The sequence below is a fragment of the Narcine bancroftii genome, chromosome 6, assembly GCF_036971445.1.
Source record: "Narcine bancroftii isolate sNarBan1 chromosome 6, sNarBan1.hap1, whole genome shotgun sequence".
Taxonomy (NCBI): Eukaryota; Metazoa; Chordata; class Chondrichthyes; order Torpediniformes; family Narcinidae; genus Narcine; species Narcine bancroftii.
Genome location: NC_091474.1, coordinates 22,852,239 through 22,871,176, shown reverse-complemented (window position 1 = coordinate 22,871,176; position 18,938 = coordinate 22,852,239). Strand labels below are relative to the sequence as shown.

At 43.0% G+C, this 18,938-nt stretch overlaps 1 protein-coding gene across 9 annotated transcripts in view; it reads right to left on the bottom strand.

The window, feature by feature from the left end:
* The window catches only part of LOC138735810 (protein NDRG3-like), a 124,422-nt gene that overhangs the window by 30,735 nt on the left and 74,749 nt on the right, over nucleotides 1-18,938 (bottom strand). For all 9 annotated transcript variants that reach the window (XM_069884270.1, XM_069884271.1, XM_069884263.1 and 6 more), the window contains 8 exons: nucleotides 14,313-14,418; nucleotides 12,426-12,546; nucleotides 9,762-9,824; nucleotides 9,597-9,657; nucleotides 8,149-8,235; nucleotides 4,573-4,629; nucleotides 2,275-2,378; nucleotides 17-82 (listed from right to left, as the gene is read on the bottom strand). In XM_069884270.1, the coding sequence (XP_069740371.1) occupies nucleotides 17-82; nucleotides 2,275-2,378; nucleotides 4,573-4,629; nucleotides 8,149-8,235; nucleotides 9,597-9,657; nucleotides 9,762-9,824; nucleotides 12,426-12,546; nucleotides 14,313-14,418 (665 nt within the window). The remainder of the gene's footprint in view (nucleotides 1-16; nucleotides 83-2,274; nucleotides 2,379-4,572; nucleotides 4,630-8,148; nucleotides 8,236-9,596; nucleotides 9,658-9,761; nucleotides 9,825-12,425; nucleotides 12,547-14,312; nucleotides 14,419-18,938) is intronic.

Genomic DNA, 18,938 nt, shown 5'->3' with positions numbered 1-18,938 from the left:
AATTAATGTTACTCACTGCAAAGTTTTAACCGTTGTTTCATTAATCCCGATGACTGGTCGTTCAATCTCCAGGTCTCTTCGACTGCAAGGAGGGAATAATAAATATTTCAACTAAATTATTGCACAAATAATCAGCAAATATAGTTTGATTGCAAACCACTATTTCCTGCTATCAGAATATTTGGGTTAGATTTTACCAATACAAATGACTACATCACCATTTCTACGCATGGCCATCCATCAAGGTTGGATCCTACCATTAGATGGTTGTGTGGATTATGTTCCCACAGTTTCATCATCTTTTGCCAATGGAATCAAAAGACTGCAATGTCTCAAATGAAAGTTGATACAATGGCTGGGAGTGTAGTATCACATAGCTTGAACGGTCACCTTGACACAGCTGTATAAATGCTAGAGATAACCTGCTAGTCTGTCCACAGAAGAAACCTTCCACACAAAAATCTAAACTGAGATAGAACCATAGAGCACTACAACATAGAAAACAGGCCCTTCAGCCCTTTTAGTCTGTGCCAAACTATTATTCTGCCTTTTCCCTCTGACCTGCACCCAGTCGAGATCCATATAACTATATAACCATTTACGGAGCAGAAACAGGCCATGTTGGTCTTTCGAGTCCGCACCGGGTCACTGATTTTGTGTGCCCTCTTCAGGCAATGGTCCTGATGGGTTTGGCCCTCGAATTCCAATTTCAGTGGCTGAATTCTTCCGTTATTCCACCTTGGCAAACTCCAAGAGTCTCGTTTGCAAAACGTTTTCTGGCCCAAATGATCATGATTTTTTTTTTGCTACCACCAGTGCTATTTTGATAAATGAGATTTGATATTTGGTCCATTTGTCATTTATTTCCATTAAATTATCTAATAGATATAGCTCCAGGTCCCTCGTGAAGGCCACTCCTCTTATCCTGGTTAATTTTTCTGTGATTTCTTGCCAAAATTGTCTCACTTTCACACACAACCATGTGGCATGTAAAAAAAAAAGTTGCTGTCTCAGTCCCACATCTAAAACATCTGAAATTTTGGCTTTTGACCCTTCATATCCCTCCCACCCCATTTAACTGTCCAAATTTTTCTTATATGTTAAAATTGAGCGCACCTTCACCATTTCAGCTGGCTGCTTGTTTCATACTCCCACTACTCTATGTGAAGAAATTTCCCCAAAACTTCTCCCCTTTCATCCTTAACCCTTGTCCTCTGGTTTGTATCCAACCTAACCTCAGTAGAAAAAAGCATACTTGCATTTACTCTTTCTATAACTATCATCATTTTGTATACTTCTATCAAATCTCCCCTCATTCTTCTACTCTCCAGAGATTAAAGTCCTATCCTGTTTAATCTTTCTCTGTAACTCAGTTCCTCAAGTCCCCGCAACATCTTTCAATCTAGGTATAAAATCTAGGTATTCTGATTGAATACATACCTAATCCTAAATGTAGCAAAATTCTGATGCCAATGTTCAGAAATCCTGATGCCTCAACACCCAGCTCACCAGGGCCACTCATTCAATGCCATCTTTAAACTCATTGAGAAGGCATCATTCACTTACAGCATGTGGCCAAAAGCACTGGAAGGTCATTCAAACACATCTCATGTCCACATGAGTCTCCTCCCACATTCCAAAGACATACAGGGTGGGGGGGGGGGGGGGGGTGGTGGTTAGTAGATTACTTGGTCACATAGATGTATTTGGCAGCGTGGACTGAAAAGATATTGTGCTATATCTCTAACCACTACAGTCCTTAACCCTTTGGACTCCATGTCCCTGTTTTCAGGGACTAACAAGAAGCACATATACTTGTGTCCCTGTTTTCAGGGATAACAAACAAGTTGTATAAACTCCGTGTCCCCATTTTCCGGGATTGGTTGTATATCCAGTGGTGTTCGTCATGAAGTTTACCCATGGACACAGACTTGAGTATATATTATGAAAGGTTGAAAATGGCCAGAATCCAATGCTTTAAGGATTAAATTATGACAAATCGTTTGAGATGGAAATTCAGGATTTTGACCCAGGACCAGTGACAAATTCCCATCAGGATGGTGTGTGGTATGGAGGGCAACTTCCAGGTAGTGTTACTTGCCATTTGCTGCCTTGTTATTCTGGCTGGAAGAGGTCGTAAATTTGGATAGTATCCAGGAATCGTGCTGAGTGAGAAAAGACCTGATATTGCTGTTTTTTTTAGAATCTACCACCTCAGGACTTATCACACTTTCTGATTACAAATGCGGTAACATTTTATAACTCCATCCATACCTATTGTATGCATTGACAAAAAGGTGCAGGTTTTCCTGGTTGATATCCTGGGAAATGTGGAGTCGATAGGTCTGGATCAGCTCCAAATTGTTTTCCAGCTCCTCCTGCAGGAGACAGTGGTTTAGGAAAGAAAATACAAGAGTAGTCATCCAAATGGATACAAAGTTGATCTCTCAGTAACCTTGATGGCCACACCACACAACCTTCCTGCTGAATGTATTTGCTGCTTTTTTGCTACGTGATGACAGAGGCAGATCACCAAGATATAGAAGTAGGCCAATCGGCCCATCAAGTCTGCTCCACTATTCTATCATGAGTTGATCTATCATCCCACTCCGTCCCACTCCCTGGCCTTCTCCCCATAATCCTTGATGCCTTGACTAATCAAATACCTGTCAATCTCTAGCCGCTTTCAGGTGGAATAGCTGGGAGAATGCAGCTCCGGAGCCGGCTGTGGGTGTGTGCAATGCGACATTCAGGTGGCAGTGCTGAAGGTGCTGTTCTGGCACCTGAAAGGTCCACAGAGGGGAGAGGCACCGTGGAGCAAACGCCGGCTCCTGTCGACTGTGGCTGTAGTCCTGCCTGTTTCAGATGCCAAGGGGGAGCGCTCGGAAGCGGAGAATACATCTACCCGAGGAGGGTTGGGTAAGTACTCCTCGGGTCAGGGTTCTCCACTTTCAGGTGGCCTCCCAACAGCCGCATTTGCGTATTTTAGGCGGCTTTACGTTGGAGTATTCTGGCCACCTGAAAGCGGCTTCGGCCTTAAATACACCATGCTTCCACAGTCGATGATGATAAAAACTACCACATTGACATTTATAATAAAAAAAAAAGGATCTCATGCCACATACCATATAGACAAACGTAATAGTCAATACCATGCAAAAGCTACCCGCCTTCCAGAGCTCCCAATTCCCCAACTGCAGACTCTCACCTCGGCCCTGCCCGCCCGCCTTCCAAAGCTCCCAATGCCCCGACCGCAGACTCTCACCTAGGACCAGACTGCCTGCCCATCCGAGCTCTAGACCCCCCCGAATGTGGATTTACCACTCGGTCCTGGCCGTCCACCCGCCCATTCGAGTTCCTGACACAAGTACTTACTGTGTTAGGTGTCTAAATAAGAACTACATTTCCCAGCATGCAATGTGCATGGTTGGGCAGAAACAGGAGATGACATATGGCAGCGCAAGGAAAATAAAGTCAATTAAGTGTTAAACCTACATAAAGTCATCATTCTTGCAAGAACAGGTGTCAGAAATGTCTGAGGAGTATTTTGTTACAAGTTTTTAAAAAAAATCACGTTTGAGAAGTTAAAGTTTTTCTCCTGTGACCAGAAACAAGGTATGAGCTTTGACCACTACTTAGCCAAGCTTCAAGTCCTGTGAAGGTGGGGATTTGAAAAATTCACTCATTAAAGACACAATCGTTTGCGGAATCCAAGATAAAAGATTGTTGTGTGACAATGATTTGACTCTGGAAAAGGCTGTAGAAATACGACATGAAAATAATCTGCGCACCAGGTAAATACATGCTTGCAGCTGGTGCACTGTCTCGAGCAGTTGACAAGAAAATAAACAGCGACCAAGAGGTTAATGCAGAGATCCAGGCCTGTGTTGACATGATTGTCACCTCATTTCCAGTGTCACGGAATAGAACAGAGCAGATCAGGAAAGCGACAGAGACAGATGAAAGATACAATACAGAAAAGATGGCCGACAGCTAAGAATGACTGTCCAATAGGTATTCGGGATTACTGGGCATGCAGAGATGAACTGCAAGTTGTGAAAAATATAGTCTTCAAAAGGAACAGGTTTGTGATTCCAATGTGGACAGGCAAGGAAATGCTCTAGAAGATATGCGAAGGACATCTTGGTGAGGAAAAATGCAAACGTCGAGGAGATGTACTGGCCAAGAATGAACCAAGACATAAGCCAGTCCACTGCTTCATGTGAAATACGCTTTAACTATAGGGCAAAGCACCCAGCAGGTCCGCCGACACCACACCCGTACCAGATAAGCCAGCCTTCAAAGTTGGAGTAGATTTGTTTGACTGTACTTCCTATGGATGCTGCATGACCAGCTGAGTTTCTCTAGCATGTTTGTATATTGCACTGCAATCGGACATCTCCATTCAGGAGAGGAGTTAGGGGCAGGGGATAAATGGCAGGCTCATGGGTAACACCTACACATCCGCAACATGGTGCCAACCACTCCATTGATTAGGCAGGAAAAAAAAAGACTCCTTGATGAACAGTGACATGATCGTAACTGATATTCAAAGCATCAGATTCAACTCACACTGCTGAAATGATGAGCCAGAACAATGTCATCCAAGTTAGTGGTCCATCCTGAAAGCTGAAAGGGAATAAAAAAGGTAGGTTATTTCATCAAGAAACAAAAAAAAGCACTGCAAGAGCTAATATCTCCATGAGACACAGCTGCCTAAAGACCCCGCTGACAACTTTCGACTCCGGACCTCACGTTACCCTGTATCCCATTTCTCTATCCATGGTTCACTGCAGAGCTCTTTCTTTTTACCAACAAGAAGAAAGTGAATTCAAACAAAATTTGCTCCTTGTATAAAGGATCTTCAGTGGATAACACGATCAAGAAAGCAATGAGGAACTCAGTAAAGCAGGCATAACAACATTGAAGTGCAGGAATGGGGCTCAATTCTCACACTCCTCAGGGCTCCAAAAAAATCTGTCAACATCATCCTTGAATATACATAATATGAACATCCACAGCTCCCTGCAGTTGACAATTCACAACACTCCATGAAGATGTAACGGTAAAGGTGTTTTCCCATCTCCATTCCAATTCCTTATTGCAAGAGTAGTTTTACCAAGTTGGGTCACAGATCAAATATAATTTTGTTAGATAGGATTAAAAGGAAACAGAGCAAAGACTTAAAGGAGTGCTTGAAATCTCCTTGAAAAAAAATTGCATTACCTCACCAATTCTTGGGTAACTCTGGGCCACGACCACTTTATAAATAGAGAAGGGGCTTTTGGATTGGTATGGAAAACCCCGTTCATCCATTGGGAATGTATTGAAGCCCGTGTAAACAGCAGAAGGAAGGATTTTCTCACAACCCAGTCACCCAGCACTCTTCCCCATCAGGGCACTTGCTGCTCTAACTGGAGGGGAATCTACTGTTCACACAATGGCCTCAAAACCACCTCAGAACTGAAGGGGAGCATGTCATCCTCAATCCCAATCAGCAGACGAAGGAAAAAAAAAAGCAGTGAAAGGAGCAGAGGAATCGAAGGGCCAACTCTTGTCACTGCAAGACAAAGAATGTGAAGGAAATTCCTGCCTGCTTCCTACGACCTTACCTGACCTTCCTCCAGCCCCCCACCCGTGCCAAGGATATATAGAATCAGGATCAGAATTTATTGTGAAATCCAGTGTATCATTGTGCATTCATGTTGTGAACCATCTTCCAACAATTACTATTTAAAAAAATTATTGTGCAGCTGGGTCCTATCCCTCGGAATCCCCTCCAGTAACTTTCCCACTACTGATGCTAGGTGCACTGGCTGGAGTTCTCGGGCTTGTCCGTGCAGCCTTTAATAAATAACAGTGCAACATTTACCACCCTCCAGTTTCTGGCACCTCACCCATTCTTAATGAAAAGGACACCTGCATCGTTATTGAATGAAGATCTACCGGGACCAATGCCTGAAGAGGGCGCACAAAATCAGTGACCCGGTGCGGAATCGAAAGGCCAACATGGCCTGTTTCTGCTCCGTAAATGGTTATATGGTTATATATGGTTATATGGGTGCAAGAAGTTTGTAACACATAAAGGCAGTAACAATAGTTACTATATTAACTGTTACTGAGATTTATAAATGTGACATAATGAAAGAAAGAATATGGACTAGGTGGGAACATGGAGTTCAGAAGTTCGAGATGTACATGAAAACATTTGCACCAAGGGGGACCTGTTGGATGGATGGTTGCACCTCGAGAGGTCTACAAGATTATGGTAGATAAAGTAGACGTCAACACCTTTTGCCCAGGGCGGGAGGAGAAAACACCAGAGGACATCTGTACAAAGTGAAGTGAGGAAAGTTTAGGGGAGAAGTCAAGGGTTAGTTTTTTTAAAAAAAACACAGGGAGCTGGGGGGTGCTAGAATGCATTGCCGGGGGTAGTGATGGAGGCTGGAACAATAGGGCCATTTAAGGCTTTTAGACAGGCATGTGGATAAAAGAAAAATAGAGGGTTATGAGGTAGGGCAGGTTTTTTTATTTTTGGTAGGTATATATAGGCTGGCACCACATTATGGGCTGAAGGGCCTGTACTGTGCTGTAAAGTTCTATGTTCTAATTAAGAGGAACTCAACGGGCCAAATAATCCCTGCAATGGTGTATCCATCTTGTAGGATATGCTCAAGGGCCTGATGGCTTCTCCCTGCTCTTTATGGTCTCCAGGGACCCCTAACATTTACAATTGTGCAGATCCAGCAAGGTGTTGTAACAGGGCAGAATCACAGAAAGAGGCAGCACAGGAGGCTATTCCACTGATCAGAGAATATTACAAAACAGAAACAGGCCCTTTGGCCCTTCTAGTCTGTGCCAAACTATTATTCTGCCTTGTCCCATGGACCTGCAGCCGGTCCATATCCCTCCCATCCATGTATCTGTCCAAATTTTTTCTTATATTAAAATTGAGTCCATGTTCACCACTTGCAGCTCGTTCCACTTACTGTGTGAAGAAATTTCCCCCTCATGTTTCCCCTAAGCTTCTCCACTTTCACCCTTAACCTACATTCTCTGGTTTGTATCTCACCTAACCTCAGTGGCAAAAGCCACTATAACTGACAAAGTTCTTTCTACAACATCCCAGTTAGTTCCAGGGCCTACCTTGGGATATAGCTCACTACCCCCACGTGTTAATCAAAGCATCTTTCATGAGGGTTGGCTTGTTCCCCTCCTGCCTCCTGCCTCAGAAGTTACAAACTGAACAGTCAAGACAATAAGCCAATACTCTCCGAAAACTGTTGAAATAATTTATATTTTGGGTCCATGACCAGATTCTGATGCAAGATCAGCAACCTGAAATGTTAACTCGGTTTCTCTTTCTACCAATGCTACTTGAACTGTGAGTGTCTCCACCATTTGCTGATAGTATTTCTGATCTCCAGCACCTTGTTTGCCAATGCTCACTGCCAGGGCACAGAACCAAATTTTTTAGTGCAAGATATTGTGACAGAGAAGAGAGAATTAAAGATTAAAAAAAAAATATTCACACCTGCAAAATGTAACTCTGAAAATTTCTTCAGGAGGAAGGCAAAATGGGGACTTTCTTTTGCTTCTTTCTCTCATACCGTAAGGGGCGCCAGGCAACACCAATGGCAATTCCTTAAGGGAGGCAAAAGTTGAGGTGTGTCGTGTATATTAGATTTTTAATGTGTTATAACATGACAAAAGGAACCTTGCCTGTTTAAAGTCATGTTGCAGTCAGTGGGAGCTGGCTACATGCAAATCTACAACCGTGGTTCCTACGTTATCTGAAACGCTTTTCCCTCTTTCTCATCACTTGCTGCACCTCAGGCGTGGAGTTAAGAACTAATGGAAAAACCACTCAATATAGAGAACATCCAGAGTCACTCATTCAGCACTTGTTCATAAGAAGTTGAGAAATATCCGTTTGTTGGTGGCTAGTCATGAAAACTGTGTCTCTGAAGGGACTTTCTTTTGCTACCCTTTCTCTCATACTGTAAAGAGTGCAAGTTGTCACTAATGGCAATTCTTTGCCTTATGTCAGGCAAAAGTTAAAGTATATCATGTATGTTACATTTTTAATGTATTATTACGTGACAATAAAAGGAACCTTGAACTGATATATCATTTGACAAAACCAACCTTCGATGCAGCCCAGTCCATCCATCCTTTAGCACACGGGTCAATGTTGATGAGGACAAGTCCCTCCACAAGATTTTGCTGACTCAGCTGGAAAAGAGAACATGCCGCAATTAAAGATCAGCCACAGTTCAAGATGCCCTGCGCTGTCAGTGTCAACCACATGGCGTCAGGAGGTTTGCGGTTCAAATCCCACTCCAAAGCCTGCCTCCCTCCCATCGATATGATCATCTGGAATTGCTCTCCAAAGGCGGCTCACAAAATCAATGAGGACCCCTTCCACCCTGCATACAGATGTAATTGCCATCTTCTTTAAAATTTTTAAAATTTAGACATACAGTATGGTAAGAGGCCATTTCAGTCCACGAGTCTGTGCCACCCAGTTTACACCCCATTAACCTACACCCCCGTTATGTTTTTAACAGTGGGAGGAAACCGGAAGTCCCAGGGAAAACCTGCACAGACACAGAGAGAATATACATACTCCTTATGGACAGCGCGGGATTTGAACCCAGGTCTGGCCCCAATCACTGGCGCCGTAAATGTGTTGCACTAACTGCTACGCCAACCGTGCCGCCCATTCCAACAACTGTGGTGAACCAAATGAACTTTACAACAATTTGGTAATTTCCTGAATACCATCAATAGATCAAAGCAAGAAAGTCTGCAGATGCTGTGATTTCAGCAAAAACCCCAAACCGTTGAAAAACTCAGCAGGTCGCACAGTGTCCGTAAGAGGTAACAATATAGAACCGACATTTTGGACCGGCTTTTACATACCTTGAAGAAGTGCTCAGGGCTGAAATGTTGGTTATATATCTTTACCTCCTATGGACATTGTGTGACCTGCTGATATTTTCCAGCATTGTTTATACCAGCAAAAGACTGTTAATTTAGATTTAACATTTTAAATATTCAAGCTGCCGGAATTAACTCAATACAGATATACCCCGTCTTCCAACTTATGATATTTCGAAGTTACGGTGATCAGAATCAGTCTTGAATAAAGCTTAGTCAGGGTCCACCTATATGGCGCTTTGATGGACCCAACGCCATTTTTTTTAAAAAAAGGTGATTTGAAACGTATGTGCAGATTGCCAGCACTGGAGAGGGAGAGCGATGGCAATCTGCGCGTGCGTTCCAAATCACAACGTAGGATGCGAGGTAACACTACTGCCCTAAGTTACCCGGCACCATCTTGTGCTCCCGGCAGGAGCGGGGACGTTGGTCTCCCACCGGTAGTACCGGGGACATCAGCTTTCCCAGCAGGGACAATTCAAAATTCTACCAGTACAGGTAGACCCTGATTTACAATAATTTCACCTTATGATGCGAGTCCCAGAACAGAACCCCATCGTAAGTCGGGGTCTACCTGTAATGCAGAATTCTGAACTAATCCTCCAACGATTGGTGTTGCACCAGATGATTAATCTAGCTGCTTCAATACTTACTGCAAATCTGGTAAGGATGTAAGCGCCAGCCCCCACTCCAATACCGATCACATTCTGAATGCTGCAAGACAAATCAGACAAGTCTTAGTGTTCCTAACTCCCATGGCAGATTGGGGGGGGGGAGGGAGCAGAAAGGTTGTCATTGGGGCTGTACACTGAACTCACTTTAAGTGGGTTAGAACTGCAGACAGCATCTCAGCCAGATCATCCATGGTTGGATATTTGTATCTACAAAGCCAACAAAAATAAAAGGAAATGCAAGTCAAGAAAAGTCCAATGCAACACACGGAGCTAAATAATCTGCATGCTCCTGTACATCCTCGTCACTTCTATGCAACAACAGCAAGAGAAGCGAATATGGTGGCTTCTAAATAATTCTGAAATGCTTGCTCATCCTCAAAATGGGTGAAGGCTTGGGACCACTACAATTCTAATAGTAGCACCCTTCCCATTTTCCTGTTCCCATCTCTCTTACCTCAAGACGCGATGGTAAAACCATCACCTATCGCATGCGCACCACCAGACACATCTTCTCCTCTCCTCCCCATCCACCTTCAGTAAGGTCTGCTACTTCCTCCATTCATCCCTTCCCACTAATTGCCCCCTTGGCACCTTACCCTGTGCTGCAGGAAGTGCCACAGTTGTACCTAGCATCCCCTCCCCGTCGAGTGCCACCTCCCCCCGGCACCCCTGAAACATCAGTGCAGCACTCCATTAAAGCACCGACTCACCATCTGGCCCACGCATGGTAAAAGGCTCCCCCCCCCCCCCCACCTCAGGATAGCCTATTCCCTGTTCTCCCTCTCTTCCTTGTACCTCTCTCTTCTTTACTCCTGCTCTCCACCCCCCTTGCTTCTCAGAGCCTTCACCCTCCCCCTATTTGCTTGTGCCCATCCTCCCACATCCACCTATTACCTCCTGCTTGTGGGACTGTGCTCCTCCCCCTCTCCCCCATTCTGTCCGAGCGCCTGCCGATATTTTGCTCATACTTTGATGAAGGGCTCAAGCCCAAAACGTTCGTTAGGTATCTTGCTTGACCTGCCAAGTTTCTCCAGCGTGGTGTTTTCACTTCAATCACGGGGTCTGCAGACTTGTGTGTTTTACTCACAGGAAATACCCTTCTATGACTCAATCATTTCTCACAATTCATGGGCATTTAAAATACTTGAATAGAATCTAATGTGACTGCACCTCAGACAGAGATTTTTCAAATTCTTCCCATCAAAATGAAGGACAAAATATTGAACATGTGTTTCCAGACCGGGAACATCAAGGCTTGAATGGGAAAACAAACAGTTCCTCATCTTTCCTGTTGATTGCTTATATTCTATACATATATATCTTGGAAATAAATTTTCTTTTGAAAGAAGCTTAGGACAGTTTTAATTCAGTTTTGATAAAGCATCCCGTCCTGATACGTTGACAGACATCTCTCCCCATGGATGTTGACTGACCCGCTGAGTTTCTTTAGCAACTCACAGTTTGCCCAAGATTCCAGCATCTCTCAGTTTTAATTGCCTCGTTCGTCTGTCACTTCCTGATCACTGGGATTTTGCCAGTGCTGCATTAAACAATTTTCCTCAGCGGTTCTCTTTCCGGTACATGTTCCTTGCCACATGCTGAGCTATCACAACCACAGCAGACTACAACCCTTCTAGTCTGTGTTGAACTATTGTTCAGCCTCACCCCACCAACCTGCACCCGGACATATCCCTCCATACCGCTCCCACCCACTTACCTGTCCAAATGTTCCTCTCATTTCAAAATTGAGCCTGCATTTACCAATTCAGCTGGCAGCTCATTCCACACTCACTCCACTCTCTGTGCAAAGAAGTTCTCCGCAATGTTCCCTGTGAACTTTTCCTTTTTCACCCTGAACCCACATCCTCTAGTTTTTTAAAAAATCTCTCCTAACCTTAGTGGAAAAAGCCTGCTTATATTTACTCTATCAATACCCATCATAAACAAATTCTCTTTACCTAAGCCTCTTTTAAGTCTACAATCTGAGCAATAACCCAACTCAGATATGCTTGGTCCTGCATTTGCTAGACAATCAGGGGATGGGGTTCATCTACTATGGACTTCGCTCCAAATGCGACCGTCATCTCACTGCTAATTCTACATACAGCCATACCACGTGAAGGGCAACCGACACATATGGGACAAGGGAGTGGGCGCTACACTGTGCCTGTGGTCCAGGATGACAGGAATATAGACAGGGGATGGAGCGAGAAAAACGTGACCTCCATTTGAGCTCCATCACTTCCAAACCACCGGCAGGAAGGGCCACTGGCAGGACAGGGAAGCAAAGAAGAGCAAGGCAATTAAAACTGAGAGGCGGCAGAGTCATGAACAAATCATAAGCTGCTGGAGTAACTCTGCAGGTCATGCAGCACCCACGCACAGGAATGGTCTTCAATGTTTCTAGACGAGATGCTTTATCGACACTGAATTAAAACTGTGTCCTACATTTCTGTCAAAGAATTTCTTTATTCCCAAGATATATAGAAAATAAGCTATCAATAGGAAAGATGAGGGAATGTTTCCTTTCCCTTGAGTGACCATGAATTGGTAAGAGTTACTGAAACTTTGATGCTCCCAGTCTGGGAACACATGGCTTTGGAAATGCAGATAAGAAAGATTAAAGAGATATCTCATGGCAAGTGTAGGAAAGAATTTTGGAACAAATCTGTTTTTATGGAATCCAGCTGGGCCCGATTCCGTGCTGTATGGCACTATGGATCTTATTGATTAGTGGGACAGTATTAAGCAGCTGAATGGCCAACTGGTGTTCCAATGTTGATAGATAAGACAACAACAATCCCTTACCCTGTTGGGAAAGGTGGAGCTCCCTCCTGGTGTCCAGGGGCATCGACGTGACACACAGCAAAGTGGTGCGTGATCTCTTGCATGTCCTCATAGTTAAACAACGTGTTGAAACAAGATTTATCTGTGGGAAACGAGGAGGTGTTAACGGAGCGGCAGGGGGATGGAGACAGAGAGAGAAAAACATCATCACACCCACTTATCATTCTTCCATGCTCACGTTGAATTTACTTAATATAGCACGGTAGAAGGCCCTTCAGGCCCATGAAGCCCATGCTGTCCAATTAGACCCATTTGACCTACCAACGCCGTTCATTATGGAGGGTGGGAGGAAACCAGAGCATCTGGGAAAACCCACGCAGGATACAAGCAGATTACTAGCAGTCAGCGTCAGATTCAAACACGGATTTGCTGGCACCTCAGACAAACATTATATTCTGCTCTCTTCAAACTTCAAGCCAGTCCACTCTGCACTCGCTCCTCCTTTTACTGGACAAGTACATTCTACTTTTGACAATACTTCAATGGATGCAAGTTAACAATCCCAGTAATTTCATCTCAACCCCTTATTGCTGGTTTTCTGAGCGTACACAGCTAGGTGTGGAAGCAGAAACGGTAGTAACACCTAGTAGACAGACGCATGAATGTCCAGGGATTAGAGGGATATGTACACATGCAGAAAATTTGTTTAATTTTGGTGCAGACATTGTGAGTTGAAGGGCCTGTTCACGTTCCAGCCTCTGCCTCATCCTGGCCTCTCACCTCTTGAACCCTGGGACATCTCCCCTCTGCATTCTCCTGAAGCAGAGTCTCCACCCGAAATGTTGGCCTGTCCTTTTGCCTCCCAACCTGCTGAGTTTGTCAGTAGATTGTACATTACTCCCAATTTCAGCATTTTGTGTTCTCTTGCATCTCCTGACCTTGACTATTGTGACAAGCAATGACAAAGGACAAGGAGGTTCTCTTTTACTCATGTAAAAAAATACCACGTAAAAGTTGATTCCCCCTATTTTTGGCCCCAAAATCAGGTATTTTCCATATAGCTCCTGTAAAACTCTACCCTAATCTCTCACCTCAGTCCCAGCTGCCCGCGGGCCAGAGCTCCCGCCGCTTTGGAAACAAACTCACACCTTGGCCCCGGCTGCCCGCCCACTGGAGCTCCTGACAGCTCGACCACGGACTTACCACTCATTTCCGGCCACCCACCTATCGGAACACCTGATGCCTCTGACGCGGTGCAGTGCTGCCGGAGGTCACCAGAGCGCCGCTCCAGCATCTCACCAGGCTGCTTCAGGACCGCTATGGAAAAGCTCCGGCACGTCATGGCAGCAGAGGGAAACCCACCCCTGAAATCTTAACAAACCTGCTACTTTCATGACCGGTCATTCTACTTTGCAGTTCTACAGGTGGCTGTAAATTATACTGAGCCAAATACGAAATGGCGGCCACCAAGGCCGGGTCTCGCGAGACCTCCTGGTCGCTGTTTTGATGAGCTCTGGCACATAAAAATTTACCACTGCACCCCTGCTCTGATGACACAGATATTTACGGTATTTATTAAAGTAGTATCCAAGTAATATTTGACCCCATAAATTTAACATTAAAAAATGGCCCACAAAATTCGACATTTACATGAGTGTATATGGTAATTGAAGATGAATCTTCTCATAAAACCATAACTCTGATCAAGACATTCACTGCTTCGGTGTCATCTTAAACACCACCAATGCTTTTAGATTTCTTATTGACCCAGCTGACCAACATAGATAACCCATTGTATTGAGATAGCAATCCATGTCAGTCCAGAGGTTGGAATGGAGATGATCCGTGAGTACTGGAGGTTGGCGGCAAATAAACAGATCAGGATAAATTCAGAAGACGAGGACTTACGGTTGAGGCCAATGTCATGGTAGGTCAAGATGACAGGTCTGTTCCCCTTCGGGGTCCCGCGCATGGTTACGTGGAGCACCCCATGCGCAGTTTCGATATCATGTTCCTGCAGGTGGAAGAGCTCAACATTACACAGAGGCAAAAACCCAACACCACAGGGGAAAACAAGGAAACCTACCTCAGTGATACTCTGGCGGTGTATCTAAACACACTCCCCTGCACTTTTACCAGAACTCTCAGTTTTTTTCCACTTGCTAAATAGGCACTCTTTAAAAGTACAAAAACTACAACAGTATTCTTAATTGAATTAAAAGGGCAAAGAGTACAAAAACAAATTTGATTCTGCTTTAGAAAAAAAAACCCAGACTAGTTAGCATCAAAGCCAGTGCCAAAAACTCCAAGATCAGCCAATCACAAGCATTGCAAAAGGTCTGCACCAATAATAAGGTTGAGGCCTGAAGGTTCAGAGCAGTCAGGGCAATCTACAGCAAGCTCCCAACATCCTCAATGCCTCCCTCATCATCCTCTCAGCGAGAAACTTCTCCATCAACTCTCCTCTCATCATTTGAGAAACTATTTTGAATGTATACCCCCTCAGGGAAATAGGACCTTCCCCTTTATTCGATCCAGGCTCTCAGTTATGTTTCCCCTTGGTCCCCTCTGTCCAATACAAAAACACCAGCTTAGCTAATCTTTCCTCATAGCTAAAATGTCCCAAGCCTGGCAAAATCCTTGCCAATCTCCAATCCTGATGGTGCGGGAAATGCAGGGCTGTAGTTATGGGTGATTTCAACTTCCTTAATATTAAGTGACACCTGCTGACTGCAAGAAGGATAGATGGGGCTGAATTCGTCAGATGTGTTCAAGAAGGATTCCTGACACAGTATGTGGACTGGCTTACAAGAGGAGAGGCCATACTGGATCCGGTTCTGGGGAATGAACCTGGTCAGGTGGGGGAGCATTTGGTGAGAGTGACCACAACTCCCTTAGCTTCAGCATAGCTACGGAAAAGGATATAAACAGTCAAACTGTGAATGCGCGTAACTGGGGAAGAGATAAGGCAGAAACTAGTGAGAATAAATTGGAAACAGATGTTTACGGTGAAAGCACAGAAGTAATGTGGAGGAAGTTTAGGGACCACTTGTGCAGGGTTCAAGATAGGTTTGTCCCACTGGGACAAGGAAATGATGGTAGGAAAAGGGAACAGTGACTGACGAAACAGATCAGGCAACAAGACAAGAGGAAAAAGGAAGTGTACATTAGATACAGGAAGCAGGAAACAGGAGGGCTCATGAGAAGTATATAGAGCTTAAGAAAGGGGGCACGAGAAGGCCTTGGCATGTAGGATTAAGGAAAACCCCAAGGTGTTCTGTGTGTATGCGAACAGAAGGATGATAAGAATGAAGGTGGGGCCATGTTGGAACCAAGGGGTTAAGTAATCATAGAAAATATGCCTATTTGTATTTTGTAATCATTAATCCAGTACTATGTAACAATTTACTATTTACTTCAAGTATACTGTTTAAGGGAAATAGGAATGCAATTAAGTAACAGCCACAGTATGTAGCAAAGTTGGCTGAGTATAGTACGTGCAGAATTTGCTGTCTCCAAACACAAAAGAGCGAAAATGTATGAACCAATCTAGGAGGAATGCTAAGACATGAGGAGATGTTGAGTAGAACAGAAGACTATGGCCAAACGAGAACAAAGAGTACCATGACTGAGAATGTCGGAGACAAAGAAAATGTATAAACCAATTCAGTAGGAAGGTTAAGGCATAAGAAGGTGTTGAATAGAACAGAAGGCTATGGCCAGATGAGAACAAAGAAATAATTAGAAATATATGGGGTATGAATTGATTTCTGATCAAAACAACAGGATGTTCTGGCCTTGAGCATTAAGATGGGAGGTCTACACCCTAGATAACTGCAGAGCAGGAAATTGCTTGAGATAAATCTTATGCAAGGAATCTAGCAAAGAAAGCCAACTTTTGTTCAGTGTAATAATGTTGATCTATATAAACAGAAGAGACTGGACAGTAGGAGTCAGTCTTGGGGAATAGCTCACTGAGCAGGTGACCTATGAACTAATGACTGAACCTGAGCTCTGTTAAGCTTTATTCTTGTGTTGTGTAATAAACTGATTGTTGAACCGAATACCTTCTCCTATCACTTCATTCAACGAGCTCGCTGGACTCAGACGACATATAGACTAAATTGAGGGTAGGGTAAAGCCAGAGTCCGACAATTTGATGACACCGACGTGATGAAGATGGAGAAGTGATGGAAGAGAAAGAGATGAAACAACGGTCGATTGTGGTGTGGTGATAACAACAAGTGGCCACTCAACAAAAGGAGGTAAGCAGACACCTGTTTAAACGAAGTTCTGCTATTGGCAACGATAAAATTGTGTGTTGTCACTATTCTGCAAAAGTCCTAGTAGAAGCCAATGAATAAAGCTTAAAAATCCAGGGGTTAGAGTCCCCTGGAGATACCGGGGGTTAGAGTCCCCTGGAGAAACTAGGGGTTAGAATCCCCTGGAAAAATGGGGGTTAGAGTTCCCTGAAAATCTGGGGGTTGACTGAGGGAGGAAGACGGGTAATGAGAGTTAAAATGATCACGATTGATATGTATGTGGGTAAAGACAAAAATAGACTGAGGGATGAAGACGGGTAATGAGAGTAAAAATGATCACGATTGATATGTATGCGGGTAAAGAGGTATAAGAGTGAATAGAGACAATGAGCATACATGAATGTATCTGTACTTAGAGAAAAATATAGATAGTATAGACAAGAATTAATAAGGGAAGGTAATGGAATAGAGAGAATAAGGAGGGAATTAAAAGAGTGACCTTTGTGACATATGAAAAGTGAAATCTTTTCTGGGGGAGGCGGGGTGGGGGGAAATAGCGGTCACTGCAAAATCAGTTGACGCTTGCGAGTGGATTCGCAAATCCAAATGGAGAGGGGAGATGTGGTTGTCCGACAAGGGATAAAGGACAACTCAGGAGGTGAAGGGGAGATTGGGGATAAATAAGATAGAAATAGGAGTATAAGGAAAATGTTGGATGTTGTAGGAATGTTGTCTTATAAAGAGTTGAAAATAAGAAAACAGAAATGGAAAAGGAGGAAAGGTAATGATGGAAAAACGGAAAGAGAAGATAAACAAAATATAAAAGGGCTACGCTGAACTATATGTCTTTAAATTTTTTTTTTTTTTTTTAAATTTTTTATTTTTCACACCATAAATCACAATAGCCATGATGTACACTTTTTCTTTTCCACACATTTACAGTGACTTTTTCTCCCTCCCCCCTCCCTCCTCCCAAGCCACCCCCCCACCCCCCCCCCCTCATCCATTTTAGGTATACAATCTAGGTTGCATTAATTCAGTTAGACAATGTTGTCATTCAACAAAAATACACCAGAAATTCTACTTAGTCCATTCTTTTCTTTTCTTCTCCTTCCATCAACTTAGGTAATGTTTGTTCCCGGTAGGTTTTCGCTATTGTATTTAATGTAAGGCTCCCATACTTGTTCGAATATTTCAATATTATTTCTTAAACTATATGTTATTTTTTCTAATGGAATACATTTATTCATTTCTATATACCATTGTTGTATTTTCAAATTATCTTCCATTTTCCAGGTTGACATAATACATTTTTTTGCTACGGCTAGGGCTATCTTGACAAATCTTTTTTGTGCATCTTCCAAGTCAATTCCAAATTCTTTATTTTTTATGTTACTTAGGAGAAAGATCTCTGGATTCTTTGGTATATTGTTTTCTGTTATTTTATTTAATATCTGATTGAGATCATCCCAAAATTTTTCTACTCTCTCACATGTCCAGATTGCATGAATTGTTGTTCCCCTTTCTTTTTTACATCGAAAACATCTATCAGATACTGTTGGGTCCCATTTATTTAACTTTTGCGGTGTAATGTATAGTCTGTGTAACCAATTATATTGTATCATACGCAGCCTCGTATTTATTGTATTTCTCATCGTTCCAGAGCATAACTTCTCCCATGTTTCCTTTTTTATCTTTATATTTAAATCTTGTTCCCATTTTTGTTTAGTTTTACCATTTGTTTCCTCATTCTCCTTTTCTTGCAGTTTAATATACATATTTTTTATAAATCTTTTGATTAACATTGTATCTGTAATCACATATTCAAGGTTACTTCCCTCTGGTAAACTCAAGTTGCTTCCTAATTTATCTTTCAAGTAGGATCTCAGTTGGTAATATGCCAGCGCTGTATCTCCAGTTATATTGTACTTATCTCTCATTTGTTCAAAGGATAAGAATCTACTTCCTGAAAAACAATTTTCTATTCTTTTAATCCCTTTTTTTTCCCATTTTCTAAAGGCAAGGTTGTCTATTGTAAAAGGGAGTAGCTTATTTTGCGTCAATATTAGTTTTGGTATTTGGTAATTTATTTTATTTCTTTCTACATGAATCTTCTTCCATATATTGAGGAGATGGTGTAATACCGGAGAAGTTCTATGTTGTACCAATTTTTCGTCCCATTTATATAATATGTGTTCAGGTATCTTTTCCCCTATTTTATCTAATTCTAGTCTCGTCCAGTCTGGTTTTTCCCTTGTTTGATAAAAATCTG